At 34.8% G+C, this 19,907-nt stretch overlaps 1 protein-coding gene across 7 annotated transcripts in view; it reads right to left on the reverse strand.

Moving 5' to 3' along the window:
• Positions 1–1,022: 1,022 nt before the first annotated feature.
• Positions 1,023–19,907, reverse strand: part of QKI (QKI, KH domain containing RNA binding) — a 142,782-nt gene continuing 123,897 nt past the window's right edge. Inside the window, exons 5-8 of one of the 7 annotated variants that reach the window (XR_006889784.1) lie at positions 15,931–16,018; positions 14,059–14,358; positions 11,213–12,072; positions 1,023–7,282 (exon numbers count right to left, since the gene is read on the reverse strand). Coding sequence is in view for 6 of the 7 variants with exons in the window: in XM_046669787.1 (XP_046525743.1) it covers positions 7,266–7,282; positions 11,213–11,287; positions 14,059–14,358; positions 15,931–16,018 (480 nt within the window). In the remaining variant the exon portion in view is untranslated. The other 6 variants (XM_046669789.1, XM_046669788.1, XM_046669787.1 and 3 more) reach the window with 6 other exon arrangements.

Raw genomic sequence — 19,907 nt, forward strand, 5'->3', positions numbered from 1 at the left:
TTTTACATTATACCTTTTGAGAAGCTGGTTTGGTGCTGAAGAGTCAAAATTACCATTCTGGATTGAGAGGCAAGCACAGATGTCTCCAGGAACCAGGGAGGTGAGGAAAACATTAAAGCAAGTCAGGAGTAAAGAAATTAAGAGTGGCGAGGTGGTAGCAGGGGCAGAAGGAGGGGTGGATGGTGACTTGGGGGTACTCGGTTTCAAGGAAACAGGGAAATTACTCAGTTTCAGCTGACAGCTACCACGTGAGAATGCAGGCTTCAACTTTCTACACATTTCGATCTTTGAAGAAATACAGACTTTGTGAAGAGATTTTAAAAAGTCTAATCTTTAGACTTTAAATGTCAGCAGGTAATTAAAACAACAGCAACAACACCGCATAGGCCAAACCAAATGCCATCTGTCAGCGGCTGGTTGTGTCTCGTGCTCAGGATCCTGTCTCTGTCACTTACTTTCAGAAGTGTGTGAGGATACTGCTCAGGAAAACTTAAGGGGGGCCGGCACGCTCTGCTTTGGCAGCCCGGTGGGTGGGTTTGCATCCGGGTGTGGACCTACACTACCGTCAGCCATGCTGTGGTGGCCGTCCACGTATAAGTGGAGGAAGGTTGGCACAGATGTCAGCTCAGGGCTAATTTTCCTCAAGCAAAACAGAAGATGATTGGATGTGGACGTTAGCTGAGGGCTAAACTTTCTTGGCAAAAAAAGAAAAAGAAAAAGGGGAAAAGGAACTTGGAGATTATATGAATGAGGACTGGGAAACTTAAGACACAAGGAGGTTATAAAACTTCGATGTCAAGATGAAATCTTAAGAGAAAAGGTTTCAACTACTGGAAACAATCTTTTTACTAATTTTCTTTGTTCAAGAAATTGATGACTCTAGCTGTTTTCACACAGCCGATGAGATCAAGGCGTGGTCAGTGCTCCTTACATCTGAACGCTACCTGCGAATCAGACCTGAGTTTCCCAGGTAGAGGTAACTACTGTGGCTGCATCCTCAACCGAGCAAAGGCAGAAACCTGTTCACTGAGTCCGTTTTTAATCACTGAAATCAGGGCAAATCTTAGGATCTTCTTCCAAAGATATTAAGAGTTCCAGGATGTCAGATTTTTCTATTTTCTTTTAAACGGTGTTAAAAGCGTCAATAAAAATTTTAAATGAAGATGTGTACTTTTTATCCTGATATCTATACGTGGTTTTATGGGGGCCCATAAGCAGCATCTTCAGCTGCAGGCAGCTTGAGAGGATGAAGCACATGCACTTTTCCAGTTGGTTTATTGCACTTCATGTACAGTCATACGCGGTTCTCCATTCACAGGTGATCTGGGAAGCCCTATTCCAACTCTTCTCTATATATACAATCTCCACAAATAAAATTCTAAATGTTTTATACACACTACAATATAAACCATCAAAGATGTATTTGGTAACCAAAATTTCTCAATAATAGCATTTTTAAAAAGATACAATTTTTTACCCTGGGAGCTAAGCTTTTTCTACAACGTGGTGTCTTTTGTCAACAAGGGACAGCAAAATCTTAAGCATTGCAATATCAACGTAGTGTTATTTGCTGCACCTACCATCCACTTCTACCGAGAAAGAATTCTTCCCCTCTCTCTCCCACCCTGGCAATTAGTGCAGCAGAAACACAGAAAGGGAAGTACTATGCTTAGGTGAACACCAGTTTGATTCAGCATTGAGCACCAGCTATGCAGATAAGTCTGTCATCTCTTCATAACAAGGGCATTCCAATTTAGACAATTTTATACTAAAGAAACCAGATAAAAAATTACATGTGTGTACCATACGAATATTTCTAAAAGTGTTATCTATAAAATGAATTTTCTTCCATTTAAAATAAATGTATTAAGAAATTTGTGAAATGTTAAAAAAATTACTTTATGTACTTAGAAAGGGTGCAAGTCCAAAAAGTTTTCTGAGAGTAATTTTTGCTATTAAATAATGAATTATAATTTAGCAATACATTTCATTCTACTAAAAATCACTTTCTGGAAATATTATGATAGCTAATTGTTATCAAAGAATAAAGACAGACATCTTATCCTAAACAAGCACACAAAAAACTCTCCAAAACTGGAGAAACTTAGACTGTCATATATAAGATATAAAATTAGACTTCACCAGTTAAGAAGATTCTTGATTTGGTAACGGGCAATTTCATTTAAATCCATTGCCTGCTTTCAGTACCCTAGAAAATTTAGATCCTTTGTACCTATCTAGTATTTATCTAGAAACCCTTACCCACCCACCTACCTCATGTTCACTACGCTCCTCCTGGCTTCAAGGACGGGGCACTTCGCTTGCCCCTCTAGGTGAGCTCTGCAGTACTGAGAGCCACTGCACTGAGGCCTATGTGAATATCTTCTTTCACACTACATTTTTCTTGACATTTTGCCTAAGGAAAAAAACGCTTAACTACTAAGTGCATTAATTTCAGCAGCTTCTCAACTGAAAGCTTAACTTGCAACTGTTTAGCCAAATAATAGTATGAAACAATAAACTGACTCCAGCATTTATCATTCTAAGAATTTGGTAGTTTCATGTTTAATGCTACTACAGCCTGTATAAAAATGGGATTCGTAATATTATTTTCACCTTTTAAAAACAGTTTTACAACTTTGCCAACAGAGGTGACAATATGACATAATTATACCTAAAGTACCCTTAACTGCAAATGAGATGAGACTGCATTCATAGGCTTCAGAGAATGTGTAGTAAATTGCATAGAAATTCATCATCAATTTAAGTGACATGGTACCATGACGACTTACATATTAGCAGCTTAACAGACATCTTCAAATCTTTACAGAGTAACATACGAACTGTATGGCAGTGAGAACTTTTACAGATAGTAGCATATTAAAGCTCTGTCTACCTAATAATACATCCCCTGCAACAGAGAAACAACTCTGTTCAAAGCAAATGACCATCTCAATAACGATTAAATAAGCTGTTATCACTACTCTGTGTATTTTGTATACATATACACTATGAGAATATATAAATATCATATGGGAATACTTTGACAGTCTGACTGGTTAATAGCATATTGGTATAGTTACGTCTTCTATAACATGTGACTCATTTCAGCCTCAAATTTTAGAACTTTAAAATAAATAAGAGGTAATTTACAAAAATAAGCCATTATTTACAATTGCAAAAATTCATCCTGTGAATTTCTTATTATCTAGGAGAACTGTTTCACAGAAAAGGAAATTACTACTATCTGTGAAATAAAAAGGCACCTCAAGAGTTAAACTAAAGAATTTGTAAGTAGAAGTCAATTTACCTAGGTTACAGCCAAGAAAAGCATGAAGATTATTTAATAAATCTTCTTACATTTACTTGCACACAAGAAATTAATGATATATAACTTTTCAAATGCAGTTTTATTCTCCTTTACACTTCTTGTCCTAACGCTATATTATGACTGTGTTTTGGAAGAGGTGAGAGAGAACGAACATCTGAGGAAAACTCAGCAATGCTGTCTGATCTCTTACTGAAGGACATGTGAGGAGAAGTAGGGTGCAGTGTCGTCGTAATGGCTTACCCTCGACTGTCATGAGAAACAGAGCCACTCTACCTTTGGCTTTATCTGTGCGGAGCCACCCTAACAGGAGCAGTTGGCTAAAACAACTGAACACTTTAGATAGGGAAAATGTCCAATTAAAACACAAATCTGAATAAAGGTAAAACATCGTGAGATTCTTTGCTTTATAATGCAACCATAAAATTACCTATTTACAAAAATTAAAAGAAATGGTTCAACAAAGAATCAAACTGGTTTCTTGGGGTTTATCATTACAATGAATCTCTTTACTCTTTATGCTGTGAGCAGACAGTGATTATTTTGGAGAAGGAAAAATAAAGTGTGGAATTAGTAATGCAGAGGCTGAAAGGCAAGTGGCAAGACTAGAAGGATGCCTCAAACCAACGCTACTTTGTTCCCATTTCTACTGGCACGTAACCCCCAAGGTAAAAGGCCAGAATAACCAAAGCCATTTTAACAGTAGTGTGCGGAATTGTCAGCTGACAAACAACATAAAAACAAGTCACGCTATGTTATCTGTGGTCACGTTCTTCAGGGTTAGTCCAGTAACTCAAGACTTTACATTCTTTTGTCTTTATTTGTTTATTTTAATTAAACATGTAAAGGTTAATAAACAGACATAGTCCAGAGTTAGTAGGTTGGTATTATAACATTTATTAAAATAATGCTATGGGTTAATAGAAACAGCAAAGAACCAAAGAATTAAAATGCAAGCTATGTAAAATCCCAACTAAAACCCAAAAGTGTCTAACGTATTCATTCATTAGCTAACTAAAAGCCCAAGAAAGACAAGACACCCAATATAATAAAGTACTGCAAAACAATTGGCAATTTTCAGTTATCAAAATTGTGGATTTTGCATTTTGTATCCTTTTCTCAATCAAGAAAAAAATTCTTTTTGAATGTTATATAACATACATATAAAACAAGATAGAAAAATACATTATAAACTTGTAACAATGGCTGTAAATACATTATCTTACATGTTTCTCATAGGCAATAGGTTGGTTATGGTACATACATAGCATGAAACTACTAAGATAATAAAGAATAGACAAAAATACATGTCAGCTGTACGGTAACATACAAGCGACACTCCCATCTACCCACGCTAAAAAATTACATAATACTGTCAGAAAAAAAGTCTTAAAAACTACGTATTTTAATAAGAAATAAATTCAATAAAGAATGATAATACTGAGAACCAAGGCATTCAGAGATTTCAAAAGTCATGCTTTTTTTTCAGTTGATCCAAAATTTTGTCAACTAAGTTTTCAAAAGTTTGTTCAAAGCCAACATTACTCATAAATGTCACACATTTATTTCATATATTTACTTTTCTTCCCCATAAAAGACCTTTGATAAACATCTAAAATGTCCAGGTATAACATAGTTGAGATGAAACTGGATCAAATACTGGTATCGTTTTAAACTACTATCACCTCAAGTGTTTGAGTGTCGCAAATTTATTCAACCAACCAACCAAAATAAAAATCAAAATGGCACAGCATATATTGTAAATAAATCAAAACAACTGTATGTGTAACAGAAAGACAAAGCAGTGGCACATTAAACCAAAGCTAGCTGAATACAAAACAATGAATGTCTATTGCATAGTAAATAAACTGAAAACGTTTCCAAGTGAGACAAGATGATGGAGGAGGGCACCAGGAAGGTGCTTACTGAGCTTACTGCTGACCTTTGACTGTGAAGCTGTGAAGGTATGTAAGAGGGAACGAGTTGATGAGCTGGGAATCCACTGCCACTTAATATTTGCCACATCTGGTACCGAGCAGTTAATGATTATTTACTTAAGTGTTTAGATGTAGGCTCTGTGCATAAATCGCTTCCACTACAAAATTAACTGAACTTCAAGAGAAACTGGAAGCTGAAACTCACATGTAGTTGAGTATTAATATGCACAATGATGTGAGTTTTTCACAATCTTTTAAAGAAAAGAAGGTGTGTGGGGGTGGGGTGGAGTGGGGAGGGTAGCTTAGGTTATTAAAACCAGCAAAGAGATGGTAGAAAGAAGTCTGATTAAATTTCGGTCATTTAAAGACACTGTTTGCCAGAATGAAAATCACAAAGGTTCATTTTTGTGAAAAAGTTTGCTAAGCATACTATTATCTCCAATTAGTAAGGAAAAGTCCACCACACCCCCTCTTTCTCCAAATAAAATAAAGCTCTAATTTTGTCTGTAAACTGATGTTCAGATCACACATAATTTTTATCTCAGAATCCTTTGGGCTAACATTAAATAGTGCAATAACCAAAAGCACTCAATTATGATTTTAAAAGAATGATGTTTTAAAACTTGTCAGGCATTAGAAAAGTTATCAAATTTTTTCACAGTATCAGATTTGGCAAATTTGTATCAAGGTAACGTGGCAAAAATCATATAATTCAAACCATCAACTCATTTGTCTCCCCTCATATCTTCTTTCACATACTGGGCGACTGAGTAACATGCATTAACTGGTATTCTGAGGGAGGAGCTGATCTTACGAGACACTTGACTAAATGACCATGAAGGAAAATAAGGCACTTTCTTTTCTTTAGACTTATTCCAATACTTAAAAAATAAAAAAGAAAGACAAAAAGGCTCTTTTGGTCTTTTGTTTCTTGACAACCACCAGAAAAAATCATTTAATGAAATAAAGGGATTCTTTGTTCTTTTTCTTTTTTTTTTATAACACTTGAAAGTATAAAATGCTACATTTCCAAAAATATATATATTTTTTTCTGCACCAGCACCCTTGTATAGTAAAAGTATCTACTTTTTGTTCATTTGTTTCAATGCACTACACTTTATCTACAATTTCATTACATGTATACAGCAAATAGGCAAGCATGGCTTTTACATCCTTAATGATTTTTTTCTATACAGGGAGGTTTAAAAAAAATATTTGAACAGTTTGCCCAGTAATGTGACACATAATGCATGTACCTTGTTCTCATATATTTTTTTAAGGAGGTGTAAAATAAAGGTTCAGTAATTTTAACTCAGATATTTATCTTTTTAAAAATAGTGTTGCAGTTTTGTTCTTTGCATTACTTTTCAAAATTCCTTAAGTTTTTGTCTCATGGCACACTTCTAATACTTCAAATTTTGGCAGGCAATATAAAAAAGGCTGCAACTTCTGCCCTTTGAGGGCACTGTAGTGACTAAACAGCATATCAAATTTTGAATACTTTTTGAGATCACTTCACCAATGACATCCCTGACCGAAGGTTCATGCATGATGCATCATCACACAGTACATTCAGAGAGCCTGGACTCGCTATGAGAAGAAAAGATTCCTAGAAGTCTCTCACAGTAACTGCCTCTGTCATTGAGTAGGTAAGGGCCATCTGTCTCCCCTTCTGAAGTGAGGCCTTCTTACCGTTCGCTTAGGGTGGGACATTAAAAGATGATCAGTGCTGTGGGATGAATTGGGCCTTATTGCTTTACTACTATTCAGTGCAGGTTCTAGAACCACTTTCACCCAAACAGAAAAAAAACCAAAAGCTGAGTTGGAGGACAACAATTTCTTTGTCTTTTGTTTGGTTAGATGGTAAGACGAACGGACAAGTGCCTCAGCTCGCTGCACTGACGACAGGCAAGCAAAGGCGATTACCAGTTAACTGATCAGCAGGCAGGCATGGTCAGGTCATCATTGGGTGAAGAGTTCAGAGGTCAGAAGGTCATAGGTTAGTTGCCGGTGGCGGCTGGGTGGTTAGAAACAAAAAACAAAACAAAAAAAAAAAAGAAAAGAAAAGATAGAGAAGAGATTAGTTTCAGCTAGTGACGGCTTAATGACAACATGAAAAACTAATCACAACTAATAAAAAAAAAGCATGTTTAATTCTGACAAACTGATTGACACCATCTACAGAATACAATAAAAATCATGACAATTTCATATCATGATTTGAACAAATGAAGGAGAGCCCACTCCCACAAAAAAAAAAAAAATTGGTTAACAGGAAAAAATAGAAATAAAATACAACTAACAACTAATAGTTAGTAGCAGTCAATGAAGGAAATTGGAAAACAACAACAATGAATAGGTTTGGTATACAGAATTTTGAAACAGTCAGTGCAGTTATCAGTATCTGACTGCTATTAAGCATTAGTATTCTCTCAGATGCAAGCATTAAAGCAACTATTAATGATGGATGTGATTATTAATAACTGATGATTAACAGAAATGGATCTAAAGAAATTTAAATTTCTATGAACAATTTGGTTCAACATAAACTCTGGGCCAAACAAGGTTTCTTTTGTTCAATAAATGTTTATTGCTTTTTCAATTATTCTATTTACAAACAACATGGAATTTCTTGGCCTCATGATACAAAGCAATACTAAACTATAGTCTAGCAGTGTAGGCAACATCATGGGAACCAGAAAAAGGCCAGGCCTTCTGCGCTAGCCAACACTTTCCAGTTGAAAATACTATTTTACACATATAGAACACTTATAAAATGCACTTGCATGTAAACACTGTAAAATCCTGCCATTTAAAATTCTATACTCAAAAAGCTCTAAGTACATCAAAAAATATAAGAAATTTCTAATTGATACCAATAAGGCATTTTAAAACTACAGCTTTCTGTATTCAATTTCAAAGCTAATACTCTGCAAATACAATAAAATCTGACATTTCATATACATTCCTGCTTTATATTTTATATTTTAAAAGAAGCCACCTGTAAATACTATTTTCTTTCGCAAAATAACAAACAGAACAAAAAAAATTTTTAAAAATTACAGTAAAACATAAAGTAGTTCTCAAGTGGAAAAGTTATCATTCCCAATGTCCTTGAGTTGTTCCTTCCTTAATCAACCTCTGTCACATTCTGCTTCACCAAACTTGGTCCACTTAACAGTAGTATGATTTTTAAGACTCATTCAACAGCTTAATTATTTCTACTATATTCTGAGGTTTGATACAATTTTCTGTACTGTTGCCATTGCGACTAAGGCAGAGGAGACGTGAATGAAAAGATATTCAGTGCAAAGGTAGATTCCATGCTACTTCATAAATCAAAACTCAGGAGGTGTAATGTTCAGAGTTTAAGTGATCTACATAATGGATTGGTTTACCTTCATATAACAAAAATGCTTTCTATAGTCTATCATTTAGGATAGTTTATAAATACTACAAAAATATTGTATCTTCAATGTGACCAAATTTTCCCTGAATTTCTTAAAAATAAGTGGAATTTTATTTAAAATAAAAACTGCTATTCCAAAATCAAAGAAGAAAATAAATATTTAACATGCTGTAGTCATACCACTTCATAGGTACTCCAGAAATACAGAATCTTAAAGCATTTTTGATATTACTTAAAATTTTGATTAAAATTGTATTAAGTTTCTTATACAAATTACATAAATGATGGTTTTTATAAAATCATTATTCAGGAAAATTCTGATTATGCTTTTTGAGTGTGGAATATATAAACAAAGCAAACTACCATTTACATATATACCAGTACACCTAGAATACATCCTCTGCCAAGTCCTGGCCTCCTACAGTACACACAGGTGTGTCAACCGTGCAAAATTACTTATGGTTCATTACAACTAAAAAGTCAGTTGGTCTTTTATAGGCTTCAAATTCAGTTTTGAAATAGGTGTATTTTTAGTAAAGAAATAGATATTTGTCAACGATGTAGTACTCTAAATGCTCATATAGAATTACATGGTTATATGTCCAAGGGCTGAGCTCCTTGCATTAAATGAATGCTTATATTAATCTTCCCTTCAAAAGATTAAAAAATAATAATAAAAAACCTCAAAAATAGAGAAAACAGTAGTATCATAAAATAATTTAAGTGAAGGACTTCAGACATCTCCCTTAGACCCAAAGAGTGCATACAGGATAGTAATAGCAGTAATAGAAGTATTCTGTTATTTAAGAAAAAAAAAAAAAAAAAGGTAGCATTTCGGTTTGCTGACATTGCATTTTGAATAAAAACAGTGACAGGACTAATCAAAACACAGATAACTACAAAAGAGCCATGCATGGAATGTGCTGTTATTTCCAAATAAAATAAAATCTTCCTAATATTTTTAACTATCTCAAGGCACTGCAGTATTGAGTAGGCCAATAATTATTGTGTTAAAATTATGAGAAATCTCTTAAAAGGGATACAGGGAAAGGTTAACAGAAGAAAATGTACTTTAAAATGCTCTTTAGAACTATTTTAGACATTAATAATGTGAAAAAAAGCTTCAAATTATTCATGGAATTATCTGGTTTCCTTAAGTGCAAAGTGATTTTTTTTTTAACTTCCTCCTTCATTAGGAGACTTGTTCTGATGCAAGAAAGGTGGTGTACATGCTTGTCCACGACACACTTACAAGGTGTATTATCTTCATAAATAACCCTTGAGCTTGGGGGTCTAATTATTTTGTTCACTGAATGATCACTATAAGTAGCGTACGTATTAGTTAAAAGTCTTCAAGGCTCTTTAATTATGTATGATGCTAAATAAATAATCATCAATGTCTTTGGAAACGTATTTTATTCTGATGTGGACAACAGGTGTGCCCAGTATTTATCATCAGTATTCAAGATAACCATGTGAAGCAGGTAGGTCTTTCGTAAGTGCACAGAAGATGTAGGATTGGGGTGTAAATCCATCACTTTTCCCCACTAATACTAGAGACTTTGATCAACTTAATTAGTAGGTAATAAACATGCCATAATAGAAGCTTATAAAAAATCCTTTTCTACCTTACTTTGGATTCCTATCTTTTGATGATAAACTTAGAAAACAATTCAATGTCAATAAACCGAAAATATCACTCCTCAATAAACATAAATAATTTATAATAGGGTCCAAGGGCATATATAGGACACAAATTACAAATGTTGAAAAGGAGAAAAATGAAGACTTATTTTCCAGTCACAGGTTAGTCAAAAAGGATATTCAAACAGCTGGATTCATGTCACCACAGAACTTCAAGAGATAGTTTACCTTCAGATAATATATTTTAGCAGCAAATGACAAAAATCAAAGGATCCATTTTGGCAAGAGAATGTAAGAATAAAAGGGAATTGATTTTCTGATTTATAAAAAATCCAACTGCATCAAAGTTATCTTCACAGTCCTTACTTTGTTGATTTTAGCTAGGTACTTGACATGCATATCCTCATGTTTATACAGTGGCTCAAATATCTTACTAAAAAGGAAAATGGAAACTAAATCTTCAGTTTTCTCCAAAAGGACACAGGAGGCATATATTCCTTTACTTCTCTCATTAAAGCACCATCCACTCAGTTCATTTTGCAAAACCAACCCAAAATTTCAGAACAATTAAAAGGCAAATTTTAGCAAAAATTATTACTGAAAAATAATTAAGGCAACATCAAAATTTAATAGCTCCCCAAATGGACTAATCTATGTTTTAGTAGGAATAAATCATAGTACATACTAATATAGGACTTAATAAATTAAAATATGAAGGGAGCAAAAAGAAAAGAACCCAACCCTTAAATCTGTCAATTATTACAAATTAATTTAGAAAAGGAAAAGAAATAGTGTGCAGGTAAGCAGTTATATTTTTCCATCAGGTGTGGTGTTGCAAATTTTATGGACGCCCAACGCATTTCTTAGAAACAAGAACTGCAGAACTAAACTAACCTCGGTCTGCGGTCACAATCCTTTGGTAAGGATGGACACGCATATCGTGCCTTCGAACTTTAGTAGCCACCGCACCTAGTTAAATTGCAATTACCAAGACAAAGTTAGAAAACATTCACAGGGGAAAAGAAAACAAACATTAACAGCAGGTTTATCAAAATGGATTTCAAATGTTCATTTACTACAAAAGTTTCGTTTTAAGAAACACGTTAAGGCACAGTAGTTTTAAAATTAACCATAATATGTTGCGTATATATGCATCTATTAATATTGCATTCATTTCAAACATCTTGGCCTTAACCTATTTCATCCATTCATTTACAATCCCAGGTTACAGTATTTCATGAACTCTATTAGATCCAAACATATTTAAGCTTTACTAGTCACATATTCACTGAAGTGCCTTTCTTGCAGCAGGACTACTTAAATAATGCCATGTTTAATACTGACAATTATTTGCTAACCTTAAGACCATCCAGAGTTTATCACTTAAAAAGGTTTAAAAGCAATTCTTAAAGCCTACAGATTGTGGTTTTAAACTTTGAGTCAATAAGTATGAACTGCAATGAATTAGGTGATTAGTAAAGCAAACAGTATAGTACACTTAGCAGTCAGTATACTACTACACACTCCTTTATAAATTACTGTTACTTTGTAAGATTCAGACTAAACCAAATTAATAACATACTTTTATTTTCTATCAGTGTGCAAAAAGTGCAAGTAAGTCACTGACTGCTAGGCTAAGCTTCCCCCCACCCCCCCAGAGGCTGCTGAGACTAAGCATTTGTTAAATTCAGATCTGATGAGGGTTCAGTTAAGACCGTTCTTGAATTCTTAGCCTTTCGTTGGGAAAGCCATACCTAAAGATAAAAGGAAGGGAATTAAAAATTAGTCATCAATGAAGATTTGATGCTAATACCAATCTCCTCACTACCACCAACACACATGTCTGCATCTGTTTTGAAGGGCACTGCTTATTTTAAAATAATGTGATGTGAGACTTGACATATATAGCATGCATGTTATCTGTGTGCAAATTTATTATAACTTAGCAATTTGAAATAATTTTCTCAGTTCTCTAAGTGGTCAATATCACATGTTTTACTGCTTAGGTGGCAAAGCGAGAAATAAAACTAATAATGGATTTTCATCATTTAGTACTCATTATTATTCATCTTATGAATGCCAATTAGGTATCTGTATATTTTGCTTTTAATTTTGTCAGTCTAACAATTAAGTATTATAAATAAAAATTTCCCAACACAACAAAAAATACATTGCTTTAAAGTGAGAAACAAATTTTACTGCAGTGCCTCTTGCTGTTTCTAAGCAGTAAACTGGTCCATCACCCTTTTTCATTTTAGATGAACTACTCTTATACAAGTATAACTCCACGAGGCAAAATCAGCAAGATCTTGCATTGAGAGTGCTAGAACAGCAGCTGGTGGCTAAGAGGGCCAGCCCTGCAGGAAGCAACAGTCAAACTCCTCCAACAGACGCTGTGCGTGCAGCAGAGAGGAGCTCTGGGGGAAAGGAGCAGGCATGGGGCCACAGGACAGAGCGTTAACAGAAAGGAAAACGTCAACAGGTTACATGTTACATGTTATTTAAAAATGCTTCATGAAATGTGCAACAGAAACAAGCCTCTCATAAACAGTTCTACGTAAAATTCTGACCTATAGTATTTTATACAATGATTTAGAGATAAACGAAAAACATGTACAATAAAATGTATCTGCTCATGAAACAAAAGGCACCTGAGTGCATGCACACACACAGATAACATACAGAGCACTGTGGCTTTCTTTAATTGAACAATGACTTTCAAGTTTAAATCTTAGTGTCTGGTTCATTAAAGGCTTCCAAATTTTTATAAATCAGTATTAAGGCTGGAAAAAAAACACCCTTAAAAGATCAGATAAGTCCTAAAAGTCAATAGCATGCACGCAGCACCAAGGTCATATACAATTCAAGAAAAAAGTATTCAAATTCTGTCTGGTAAAACAAAGGGGCAGCACGGAAACAGTTTGTTCCACATTGACTGGTCGTGTTATAACAGCTGCTGTATTCTAGTCCTTCATCCAGCAAGTCAATGGGCTGAAATATCAGGCATGACTGGCATTTCAATCCACTCTATAAAAAAAAGGCATCAGTAATGTCTTTTTCAAGCACACCACTTTTTGTTCATGTAAAACCAAGCGTTTATAGTATGATCTTAATTTTTGCCTCAAGTGTGATTCTAATTCAGTGACCTGGTATTTATTTAACAATTCCATACTGTACTACTGAAATTAAGAGTATTTCTTATTAACTAGGACTTCAAAAAGAAAAACTGAAGAAATCTGAAGAATGCAACTATTTACCTGGCCTTTCTCATATTTTAAGTCATCACAAATATTAGAAAACACACATAGTAACAGCAGTTTCAAAATGATCTCAAAATACTTTCACATAGAAATTTAAAATTCAGTCGACAATTAAGTAAATCTCTGAGATAGAAGGAATCTAACTTTGGGTGGTGGAGCTGATGGAGGGGATAGGCCAATGGATGGGATCTAAAACTAAGAATGACGTCAGTGATGTCAAATGTGTATTTTCTGCTTAAAATGTTCACAGCAAATTTACCCAACCAAAGTGAATTTGAGTTACCAAAGTGAATCTGAAAAAATTTAAAGTGCAATTATTTACAAAGGGAACCCTTAGAGAGGCTGAAATAAATTCAGTCTTCAGCCTTTCCTAATGGAAACTTGTCTGGCCTCTTTAAAACTGATATAATCATTTCAAAGTCTGGGACAGCAAAATTTAGGAATAAAAATCTTGTTAACCATACAAGGAGATCAACTTACCTAATACACCACTAGGTTCAATAGGATACTCAAGGATTGATGTAGCTGGTGCCAACGTGTAGGGGTATTCATAGGGTGTGTAGATTAAACCAGCTTCGGGCCCTGGAGGAACTATTGCAGCAGTTGGGTGAGGAGTTCCGTTTGGCATGACAGCGGTCTGTATTTGTCTGATCAAAGGCATTATGGTAGGGCCAGCTGGCGTAGGAGTGCGCAGGGCAGCTGGTGGGAGAACAGGCGCAGGCCCAGTAATAATCCTTGGAGCAGCCTGAGCTGTTGCTGCAAGAGAAAAGGCAAGGGCTGCTACAGTAAGCAAAGAAATTTAGAAGGAAGTATAGAGATAGCAGTATAAAATACGGAAAATGAGAGGGAAGTAGGAAAAAGAAAGGAAAAAGCAGGAAGGAAGAAAAATAAAAGGAAATCATTAGTACATGCGCTGATCACACAAAAATGCCAAAGCACACCAATCAAATGCAAACAGCTTCCCCCTTCCCAATGTGATTAAGAATAAATGTGCAAAAATTAAAAAGCCACTGTAAAAAAAAAAAAAGACCATTAAAATAGGTTATATTTAGTTCATATATTTGATATATCTGTATTTTTAAGATCTCGTGAGATGAAAGGTACATGCAGAAGCACAAGAAAAAACTTGCATTAAAAGATGTTAAAAAATATTTTGTAATTGGAGTCCACAGAAATACAGTTTTTGTATATTTCTAGAGAGTAGCTTCAGTTTCAAATTAATATAACTTTCACTGTATTAAGGGAGTCAAGCAAACACTAGTTATACATTTTCTGCATCTGTAGGAATTAACTTCTTCATAGACAAAACAATACAAAAAATATCCCATTCCTAAATAGATAACTATTAATGATATACAGTCATGGACCACATGACATTTCAGTTAAAGATGGACCACATTTACAATGGTGGTCCCACAAGATTAGTACCATATAGCCTAGGTGTGTACTGGCTATACCATCTAGGTTTGTGTATGTGCACTCTGTGATGTTCACACAATGACGAAATCACCTAACAACATATTTCTCAGAATGTGTCCCTGTCATTAAGTGACACATGACTGTACTCATTTTCATGAGTAAATTAAAGTCAACTACTTGTAAAGTAACCCCTTCTAAACACACTAGGTTGCCTACATTTTTGGAAAGTTGGCTAGGACTTTAGTTTTTACCTCTTTAAAAAAATTAGTATTTAAACATATTAATATCCATATAAATGATGTGTAAACCTTAGATTGTCTCAAAATATAAATTTCACATTATGTCATTTTAAATATTAAAAAAGCAATCCTCACAGTTTATGAAAGCATGCATATAAAGGAAAAAATGGGATTAAAAGTAGTATCACCTACTGCTCTCTGTGAACTCACATATGAAATCAATAGAGAAAAATATTGGAGGGAATACATGCAAGCAAGACAAAAGGACAGAATTCAACAGGAGGATCACTGCATTCAGATACATTCCAAATTAGCTTTTTTTTTAAAAAAAAGTTTTGGAAATGTTTTTGTTCTTTGAGCAAATCCAACAAAATAAGCTAGAAGCCTTAAATCTGTAGTTAATAGAAGAGAAAATTTTCTGAAACTATTGAATTTAGAAGTTGAAATTTCATCAAAAGAATAAAAGAAAAGTTTATTAACCCAAAACTTAGACATACTGGCATAAAATAAAATTAAGAGAGTGTCTTCAATTCATGAAAGCAATAAAAATGAAACTGTTAGTCCCATATCAAGTGATAATTATTTCAACTCTTCTCTTTGTTTAACTGTTCATGTGTTGTGCTGCCAAAGGAGAAAGGCTTGTGGACAAAACGGCTGCAACAGTTATAACCCTGGGCCTCAGTTTCATTCTTACGTGATTTAATGTTGGCATCTCTGTAGGTGCCATTCAGAATCGCAAGCTCCATCAGCTGCATCTTCTTCAGGCTGTCTTCTCCTTCTGCCTATACATGGGAAACACAACAGCAGTAAGCACTTGAGATGGTCCACATACATGACAGCCTCATCTATGCACAAGCCTTAAAATAGGTATCATGTGACTACTGCCACCTGTTTCAATCAGGGAAAAAAGACCAGGCACCAAAAGGTGCTGACATACTGAAGCCCACTCTCTCAAGTGATGGTATGTTGACACAGGATACTCTCAACTGCCACTAGCTAAATTTCTATTTGGACATTTTTACGCAAGCTATGTTGATTATGGAAGTTCTAAGTGTTGCTTTTAAATGGAATCAATGAAAATGTTAGATAAGGTTAAATACAGTATATTCTCTTTGGCATTTATCATTTTGTTGAAGATTACAAAACTCAAATGTGTTCATTAAAAGAAAAAAAACAAAAAGAAAACCTGGGATTTTAAACATATAAGATTTGATTGTGGTATTCAAGTAAGAGAATTTTTTGTTTAATTGTCCAAAAAGGAAAATTTAATAAAATCATAATAATCTTAAGAATTTCTAAAATTTGTATACACATTCTGTTCTCTTATGTCAACATCCCACTCTCCCCTCAATGAGCAAGAGCTAGCAATTCTAAAAGCAAATCTATCTTTACGGTCAACATATAATGCAATGTCCAAACCATGAAATATTTAAAAGCAAAAAGGGGCACTATTAATAACTATGCTATGACGACAGGCATAAACCAGGATGGTCTCTGATCATCCAAATGTTTGGCCATCCCATTTACCTGGGATTCACCCCACCCCTTCCATTCACTGTTGTCAGCCTGTTCTAGTCAACTACTACAAAATTATGTTAATGGGATCTGTTCTCCAATCAATCTATACATAATGGCCACATTCACTGCTCAAAACACAACTTTCATCTTAATGTTTCTTAATATTCTCATATCTCAAAACCCCTCATGGTTTCCTACTACCTAAAAATATAAACCATTCATGCTACCTATGATCTGGCCCCAAACTACCTTCTTAAGTTAAATCAATTAATCTTACACTATTTTTTACACGTAGTGTGTATGTTATAAATCAAACCAAATCACTCCCTGTTATTCATCTCTGTGCATATTCTTATTTCCTCCATCTTGAATGCTCCTCTGTACTCTGCTCTACCCCCTCCTCTTTCCAAATTGTATCTAATCCTTGCAAACTTCAACCAAACGCTACCTTCTCACAGGGCCGTCTGTAGATTATATGGCTTCTGCCTTGAATTAAAGTTTGTTGTAAACAACCACTACTGAAGTAAGCTCCTCGAGAATAGAGTCTATTTCTTATTTATCACTACCTATCTCCCTATTCATGCTACCCCTCAAGTTATTTGCTAGGATTTACTTTTTAAGTGATTGGTATGAGAAATCTTTAACTAACTTTATTTCCAAATCTCAAATGTCTAAATTCTACAGAATAAACTCTAATGCAGCAGAAAGAAGCAGCAGGTGACGGTCCATTTACTACAGTTCATCCCTGAAGATGGTGGCAGAAATGGAACTCTGTGCTCCTCACATATTTTATGCACTATCTAATCCTCAGGACTTCCTATGATACAGTTTTCTGACATAACTTTGGTCCTTTCTGATTCAAGAAAGGAGCAGTACCAGGACAGATGACAAACTTCTCAGTCCTCCTTTTCTATTAGAACTGTAAATGCCACACAAAACTCTGTCCATGGAACCAGAGCAGCAAATGGGGTAGCAGAGAGAACTGCTGAGGTTTTTAATAACCACAAACAATTAAACTAAAGATGAGTGAAAACGTCATGAAGACAGTGTTAACGTACCACTGCCAATTTTCCAAAAACCTGTTTTGCAGTAGTAGAAAACGGAGAAGATATCTGAATGCTTGTGGAATTACTAATCCTTGATCTCTATGAACTTGTACAAAGACGAATGGAAAAAAAATAAAGTACTATGATTTCTTTAAAAGACACAGCAATTACTTGTTAAAGATAAAATAAGTAAGCACTATCAGTGGAAAGGAAGAATTAGAATCATTATGATTTAACTCAAACTTGTTCACTGAAAACAACTAATACTAAAAATTAAAACATCAAGTCATTTCAAATTTAAATCCTACACATGATAATAGAATACCAGAATAAGTCCATGAATTATACACTATATAAATAAAAAGAAAAGTAATAGCTATATCTTTAGTCATCTTCCACAATGAGAAAGGGGTACATGTTTGAAATTGCCAGCAAATCAGAAGAAATAAAGATGGAAGAAGTGATTTGACATAATGCTTCACACAGAGCCCTGTCCAGAGAAGAGGTGCTTAAACATATTTTAATTGAAATGCTTCTTTTGGATAACAAAATAACCCCACTCATTAGCTGGTGATGCAGCGTCAAACACAGGAGAGAGTCAGAGAAAGATGATGGAAGAAACACATGTGTGCACATCAGGGTATGCACATGCATTTCTGTGCCTTTTGCGGAGTGCAGGAAACTGAACAACAGATGGAGTGACATTAGCAGAGACCCCTGAAGAGGAGAATAAAAACCAGAAAGCACAGCTTTAACCAGGCAGTGTCAGTGGAGTATGCCATGATGACACAGCCAGAGGCCACTGAGACTTCCAAGTTATGAATTATGGTACGTACACTGGATTATATCATATTATGGCCGACTACACTAACACCTCCCAGAAGAGCCCAGAATTTAGCTGGCAAAGCTGGAATTTGAACCTGGTGGTCTCACTCCAGAGAGCTTCACTACGGCGTCCTCACCACTCCCACCCACACTGTACTCAGAGAGCACCATTCTGTGTGTCAAGAGATGGCAGAGTTCGTTACAGAATTACTTTCACTCAGAAGTCGTTATTTGAGCCTTCTTGCCCTGGTTTTGTCAACAAAACTTGGCAGTTAAACCTGCCTGAACACTGCTGAAGGCACATGCCACCTCTTTTTCAAACGTAAGTTCAGACAAGAAAACTTGCTGGTTTCTGAAGTTATCACTACTAAGTTTTTCCTATAGTCCAGTGGCTCTAGAACTTCTATGAGCCAGGCTTCAGACTGGGAGTTTATTTGACCTCTCCTCTTCTCAAAAAGATACAAGCTGATCAAATATGGCATCCTGAAATCATACATCTCAACTCCAGACATTTCAAAAGGTATTTTATAGAAACTTGCTCTATTGAGAGTGAACACTGACTTTTGGTTGCTCTTAAGCAACCAAAGCTAAGATGATAAAATGCTATTTTACAATGCTGAATCCAAGTGGTCATCTGGAACCTCCTAACTTCTCATTTCTTAAGTATTTGCTCTATATTTTAAAAATCAAGGTATAATTTATATGCAGTGAAATCCTGAGATCTTAAGCGCAACATTCCATCAGTTTTAAGGAATGTACCTCAAGATAGGACATTTCCACCAACTAGAAAGTTCCCTGTGCCTCTTCCCAGTCAAGTCCCACCAAGAAACCACAGATCTGATTTTTATCACCGCAGTTTAGTTTGCCTATTCTAGAATTTCATATAATGGAATCATGTAGTATATACTTTTCTGTGTCCAGTTTCTTTCTCTCAACCTATTTATGAAACTCTTGCAATATTGTTGCATGTATCAGCAGTTCATTTGTTTTAACAGCTGAGCAGCATTTCATTTATTTATCCATTCTTTTGGATGTTTCTAGCTTTGGGATATTGTGAATAAAGGCACTATGAAAATTCTCATACAAGGCTTTTTTTTTTGGTGAACTTAAGTTTTCATTTTTCTTGGATAATTACCTAAGAGGAGAATTGCTGGGTCATAGGGTAGATGAATATTTCTCTTGTATTTTGCATGGAAAACATTATGTAAAGATAATTAGGATATTATGAATAACACTTTTACCTTTGAAACAGAAAAGTTTAAAAATATAACAAACACTTGCT

Source organism: Equus quagga, chromosome 8 (assembly GCF_021613505.1).
Source record: "Equus quagga isolate Etosha38 chromosome 8, UCLA_HA_Equagga_1.0, whole genome shotgun sequence".
Lineage (NCBI taxonomy): Eukaryota > Metazoa > Chordata > Mammalia > Perissodactyla > Equidae > Equus > Equus quagga.